The sequence below is a fragment of the Cebus imitator genome, unplaced genomic scaffold, assembly GCF_001604975.1.
Source record: "Cebus imitator isolate Cc_AM_T3 unplaced genomic scaffold, Cebus_imitator-1.0 Scaffold38, whole genome shotgun sequence".
Lineage (NCBI taxonomy): Eukaryota > Metazoa > Chordata > Mammalia > Primates > Cebidae > Cebus > Cebus imitator.
The window spans coordinates 2094884-2101277 of NW_016107353.1; the positions used below are offsets into that span (position 1 = coordinate 2094884).

General features: G+C 42.5%; 2 protein-coding genes across 2 annotated transcripts; both read left to right on the forward strand.

The window, feature by feature from the left end:
* Positions 1-2230: 2230 nt before the first annotated feature.
* Positions 2231-5734, forward strand: LOC108301954 (10 kDa heat shock protein, mitochondrial-like). Its single transcript, XM_037737438.1, has 2 exons — positions 2231-2362; positions 5112-5734. The coding sequence occupies exons 1-2, from the start codon at positions 2231-2233 to the stop codon at positions 5454-5456; spliced, it is 477 nt and encodes a 158-aa protein (XP_037593366.1). The 3' UTR covers positions 5457-5734.
* Positions 5735-6039: 305 nt separating this feature from the next.
* Positions 6040-6394, forward strand: LOC108302037 (60S ribosomal protein L39-like). The gene has a single exon (XM_037737336.1). It carries the CDS (start codon positions 6059-6061, stop codon positions 6212-6214), a length of 156 nt encoding a protein of 51 aa, XP_037593264.1. The 5' UTR covers positions 6040-6058; the 3' UTR covers positions 6215-6394.

A 6394-nucleotide genomic window follows, 5' to 3' on the forward strand; every position in this document is an offset into this window, starting at 1 on the left:
AAAAAAAAAAAAAAGCTCAAATACTACAGATAAAAAAAATAATGTAAACATCGAACATAGACCTTTTCACACATAAAATTGCTTCTTTGAACTGAATTCATAAATTACTTAATTGCTATGTCAGGAAGGAGCCTGTCTAGTGGGAAAAAGAGGCTATGGAAATTGTCACTTGAGTTAAAGAAAAGCGTATTTTGTGTCTAAATACTCTGGTCACTGTGCAGACCCTTCCACCACAGAGGAAGAAAGGAAAGAGCAAACCACAATTAAAATTCAATGTGACATGAACAGTGATAAAAAAGCATACAGGGGCCAAGTGAGGTGGCTCACACCTGTAATCTCGACAATTTGGGAGGCCCAGGCGGTAGGATCTCTTGAGGCTAGGAGTTTGAGACCAGCCTGGACAATAGAATGAGACCTCATCTCTACACAAAAAATATAAAATTAGCCAGGCATTGTGGTGTATGCTTGTGGTCCTAGCTACTTGGGAGGCTGTGGTGGGAGGACTGTTTAAGCCCAGGAGTTTGAGGCTGCAGTGAGCTTTAACTGTTCCACTGTACTCCAGCCTAGGCAACTGAGCAAGACCCTGTCTCTAAGAAAAATTCCTTCTAAAAAAGGCGTAGAAGGTACCGTAATACTGAAAACAAGATGAAGAATTCTGCAGATGACAGAGCTGGAGTCATCATCAGGGAAGACTTTAGAGGGGAGATGAAACCTGATCAAGGGAGGCAAATATTCCCAAAGAACCCAGAGGGCTCTATGCTGAGTGGGAGGGATAAGAAGGGACATGGGCTTAGCATAACTTGTCATCCTTTGAAACAACCTGGGAAATTAATTTCAAGAACATGCACCTGCTTCCATCTTTAGACTTCCCAGCAAGACTCTTCTTCTGTATTTCAATATTCCTCTAAAAAAGTACCTTCCCGGCTGGGTGCAGCGGCTCACGCCTGTAATCCCAGCACGTTGGGAGGCCAAGGTAGACAGATCACCTGAAGTCCGGAGTTTAAGACCAGCCTGGCCAACATGGTGAAACGCCGTGTCTACTAAAAAAAATACAAAAATTAGCTGAGCATGGTGGTGGGGACCTATAATCCCAGCTACTCAGGAGGCTGAGGCAAGAGAATCACTTGAACCCAGGAGGTTGGAGTGAGCTGCGACCACGCCATTGCACTCCAGCCTGGGCAACAAGAGCAAAACTCATCTTAAAAAAAAAGCACCTTCTCTCAGGGAATACTGGGTTACACCCCAGGCCAGTTGAGCTGTGACTTTCAGCAGCAAATTTTCCTGGGAAAGGGAATGCATTCAGAGGTAGATGTCTAGGAATGTGACAAAACATTTTAGATATTTCTAGACATGGTAAAAACAAAAACAAAAAACCTCCTATGTAAATTCTTAGCGACGCAAAAAAGAAACCCCTGCCCCCTCTACTCAGTCAAATCAAGCAGAAACAAGAGAAAGAAAAAGCATCACAATAATACAGTTGAAAGTTGCCTCAGTCACTGCAGGCACAGGGAAGTTATATGCAGAGGCTATATGCCTTCCATTCTGTACACCTGGAAGTAGCTTAAGGACAGCCCCTCACCCAGGTTTGTTGATTTCAGTTCATATGGAGCTAATATCAACCTACCAAACAGGAGTCTCAGTCATCTACCTGGCCTTGGCTGTTAGCTCCAAGAGGGAAGCCAGCAGCACTAGCATGAACCCCCAGCCCAATAGTTCTTGGCTTTTTTGCCTCCTTTCAGGCCGGTCACATGTACCACTCTGTCATCAAACACAGCGATTCTCTATGCCCGAAGCAATACGGTATCCTCCTCGCATTGAGAACACCTGCCCTGATGCACAGGAATGCAACAGAAAACTGAATGCTGGGCAACTAAAGAGAGAGACAAAGTGGAAAAACCCTGACACACAAAACCCAGCAAACCTCAAACACCAGTCTCTTAGATCTCACCTCCAGTCTCCTAAATCACCATGCCCGTTTTACTCTCTCTGAGCTGATCAAAAAGAAATCAGTTCCTTTGTTTGTGTTCAAAAACAAATGTTGGTTCTCCCGTAAGAAACAGCCCCTACTTCTGGGTAGTTACCACAGAAAGGTGGAGTCACACTGGGCCAGACAGGCCTGGAATGGGCAGGGCAGGGCAGTTTTCCAGCTTGTTTACACATTGAGGGACCCACCTCTAGGGGAGCAAAAGCCACCAGATCTGTGTAGCAGGAGTCCATCAGGCACTCCCAGATGGAAGATAACGCCATCTGGTGGAGACAACAGAGCATCACTAGATTTCCAGGGGAGAACTCTCTGGTGGAGACAACAGACATCACTGGAAACCCAAAGCCAATCTTCTGTCAGAAAGAGCTTAAACCCCTGGTGTGGTGGCAAGAATACCCTGGTACTCCAATTCAGCCTATTAATTCTGGGAAAGAAGGGTCTCAGCTGATTTGCTCACATATTAAATTCATAAATTAACAATGTGTCTTAATGACACTCGAATTAATGGATGTGGTATCCCTAGCCAAATTGAAATTTATAATTACTTTTACAAATTTAGTTAAAGCTTGCTGTGGCTTTTCTCTAAGGACATTTAAATTCTGTGATTCAACATCATCTTATGATTGGGGCACACTTGTTTCTGTCAGACAAGGCTGTGTTGATGGAACTTCAATAAAGCTGATAAGAGAGGTGACTTTGGGAAAGCTATTAACTTGGTCAAGCCCAGTGGCTCACACATGTAATCCCAGCATTTTGGGAGGCCAAGGCAGGCAGCTCATGAGCCCAGGAGTTCAAGACCAGCCTGGGTAACATGGTGAAACCTCATCTCTACGAAAAGCTAAAAATTTGCTGGGTGCAGTGGCGTCCACCTGTAGTCCCAGCTACTTAGGAGGTGAAGGCAGGAGAATCGCTTGAGCCTGGGAGATAGAGGTTGCAGTGAGCCGAGATCGTACCATTGCATTCCAGTCTGGGTGATGGGAGTGAAACCCTGTCTTCAAAAAAAAAAAAAAATTGTTATTCAACAAATATTTCTTGACTATAACATACCAGGCACAGTTCTAGGCTCTGGATTCATAAATAAAAAGATCCCTGCTCTCATGGAGCTTACAAACTAGTGAGGATGGGAGCAGATGAGAAGCAAGTAAAAATGTTAACAAGATGAGGTCAGAGTGAACATAATTTTAAAAGGTACTGGAGAGGAAAAAGGAAGGGTTGGGAGATAGAGTGATCAGAGGTCTCTTTAAGGTGATTATTTGAGATCCAAAGAGGAGTGAATCCTTCATGATGAAATCGGTTTTAAAAACACCCACTTCAGAACATATATCCAGGTAAATCTTTTTCAAAACTCCTGGAACTCCTCTGGTTTTTGCCTTCAGAGCCAATATATGAACCCCATTAACAAAAGGAGGTTTGGCCAGATGTGATGACTCAGGCCTGTAATCCCAGCACTTTGGGAGGCCAAGGTAGGCTAATTGCTTGAGTTCGGGAGTTTGAGACCAGCCTGGGCAACATAGTGAGACCCTGTGTCTACAAAAAAAAAAAGAAAGAAAATAAAGTACAAAAATTGGGCAGGCAAAGTGGTGCACGCCTTGGTCCCAGCTGCTTGAGAGGCTGAGGTGAGGATTGTCTGTACCTGGGATGTCGAGGTTGCAGTGCGCTGTGACCATGCCACTGCACTCCAGAGCCGGGGTGACAGTGAGACCCTGTCCCAAAAAAAAGAAAGAAAGAAAGAAAAGGAAAAAGAAGGTTTAATTCAAAGCAGCATTATTCAGCTTTACTATCACCTCTTTCTTTGACCCTGAACATCCTTGGGATGTTTCTGAAAGTTAACCCATCTTTTTTTTTTTTTCAACTTTTTTGAGACAGGGTCTCACTTTGTCACCCAGGCTGCAGTGCAGTGGTTCAGTCATAGCTATCACCTCAGCCTCCCAAGTAGCTGGGACTACAGGTATGCACCACCATGCCCAGCTAATTTTTTTTTTTTTTTTTTTTTTGTAAAGATGGTTTTGCCATGTTGCCCACACTGGTCTTGAACTCCTGGGCTCAAGAGATCCTCCCGTGTTAGCCTCCCAAAGTGCTGGGATTACAGGCATGAGCCACTGCCCCTGGCCAATCCAGTCTTCATATAAATGTTTCCCAATATTTTAGTGGGAAAATGTGCAATGAGCTCTGGTAGAAAGTCAAAAACTTTGTGAGGTCCTTTCTTCTATCTCTGGCAATTGTCCTCTTCTTTTGCTATTAAGTTCTTCATCCTTCTTTGTAAGGAACTATAAAACAGTAGTGAAAATAAAATATTCAGCAAATAAAGGCAAGAGGAAATGGAAAAAGGACATTACTGAGTAAAAGATTAAAAGAACAAACCCGAAAAACTGTTCCGAAGTTGCTTCCCTTGTGGTTGAGCTTTCCAGGCCTTGCAGCTCTCAGGCTCATTAGATCTCTAGGGTATCCTCCCCCTGGGTCAAGCCACCTACTTTCCACAAACCTAGTTTCCCCTGTCTTTCCCTGATGAGATTAAGGAGGCTACCAGTGGTGAAACACTGATGTAACTCAAATTGCTTACATAGTAATACATAACCCTGCTCTCAACCGCCTTCTCCATTCCATGTGTAGAATGAGTTTGTTCTCTAAATTCTGATGTCAAACCTGCCGTGGAAACATATTGGTTTAAAGCATCATAGGTCCTGCTTGATGATCCTCAAAGTCAGCAGGGTTAAAAGAGATTGATGTATCCTCTTTACCATACTGCTAGTTACAGATCTTGGTATCACGATGCCTTTGTATTTTAAAGTCACAGCTGACCAACAGAGACTTAAGTCTCGCTGGAGCACATCCAGGAAGGAAAAAATTGATGTTTTGTGTTGATCCCAAAACATTCAACTAAGTTCATAAGGAAAGATTTCAAATAGCCAACATATATATAATTAAATAACTCTCAAAACCTCTTTTTACAGATAAAAAGAAATTAAATCTGTCAGCTCAGAAAGGCAATTCCTGGGAAGCATTATTTTTTAATGTGCCAAAAATGTCTTTGTATATCTCTGTATTATACCCTTTTATAAATAACATGCATTGTTATGAGAAAAAGTGAAGATTTCCCATTTTTATTTTAAAAAGGTACAGAGAATAGCGCCAGGGCAGAGTAGAGTCTGAGGCGGAGGGAGTGGTGGCAGGACAGGCGTTTAGAAAGTTTCTCCCACTCTTTGACCGAGTATTGATTGAAAGGAGCGCTGCTGAAACTGTAACCAGAGGGGGCATTATGTTTCCAGAAAAATCTCAAGGAAAAGTTTTGCAAGCAACAGTAGTCGCTGTTGGATCGGGTTCTAAAGGAAAGGATGGAGAGATTCAACCAGTTAGCGTGAAAGTTGGAGATAAAGTTCTTTTCCCAGAAGATGGAGGCACCAAAGTAGTTCTAGATGACAAGGATTACTTCCTATTTAGAGATGGTGACATTCTTGGAAAGTACGTAGACTGAAATAAGTCACTATTGAAATGGCATCAACGTGAAGCTGCCCATTCCACTGAAGTTCTGAAATCTTTCATCATGTAAATAATTTCCATATCTCTTTTATAATAAACTGATGATAACTGACAAAAAAAAAAAAGGTACAGAGAATAGAGTCCAAATGAACTCTCCAAATGAGAATATGACAGAGAACACCAAATTCCCAAATCTGAGTAACTATCAAAATTTCTGAGGTCCCAGCCTGGGCAACATGGCAAAACCCCATCTCTACAAAAAACAGAAAAATTAGCCGAGTGTGGTGGTGTGCATCTGTAGTCCCAGCTACTCAAAAGGCTGAGGTGGGAAAATCGCTTGAACCTGGGAGGTTGAGGCTGTTGAGGCTGCAGTGAGCCAAGATCGCACCACTGCACTACAGCCTAGAGGACAAAGCAAGACCCTGTCTCCAAAAAAATTAAAAAAAAAAAAAAAATTCTGAGGTCAGTAATTAAATATTTGCTTTTAACTTTCTACTGAAGTAGAAAAGAAAAACAACACAGTTTCTACAAAATATCAGGATACTCCTCTCTTCCTTTCTCCACCATCGTGGTGTGTGCTTTACTCTGTTTCTTGCCATGTCTTCTCACAAGACTTTCAGGATTAAGGGATTCCTGGCCAAGAAACAAAAGCAAAATCGTCCCATTCCCCAGTGGATTTGGATGGAAACTGGTAATAAAATCAGGTACAACTCCAAAAGGAGACACTGGAGAAGAACCAAGCTTGGTCTGTAAGAAATTACACATGCGATGGCACACATATTTATGCTGTCTGAAGGTCACAATCGTGTTACCAAATCAAGCTGAAAAATGTCACCGCTATCTGGAGAAGTTTGAACAGTCTCCTTTCTGTAACTGTTATGAAGGCATTAGTTAGTACAACCCACAGTGCTTCCATTATTCATGTTAAAAAAA

Coding starts and splice junctions, on each gene's coding strand:
- LOC108301954 (XM_037737438.1), top strand. CDS start 2,231: ATGGAAGATAACGCCATCTGGTGGAGACAACAGAGCATCACTAGATTT. Junction 2,363..5,111: donor AGAAAGAGCTTAAACCCCTG/GTGTGGTGGCAA, acceptor TACAGAGAATAG/CGCCAGGGCAGAGTAGAGTC.
- LOC108302037 (XM_037737336.1), top strand. CDS start 6,059: ATGTCTTCTCACAAGACTTTCAGGATTAAGGGATTCCTGGCCAAGAAA.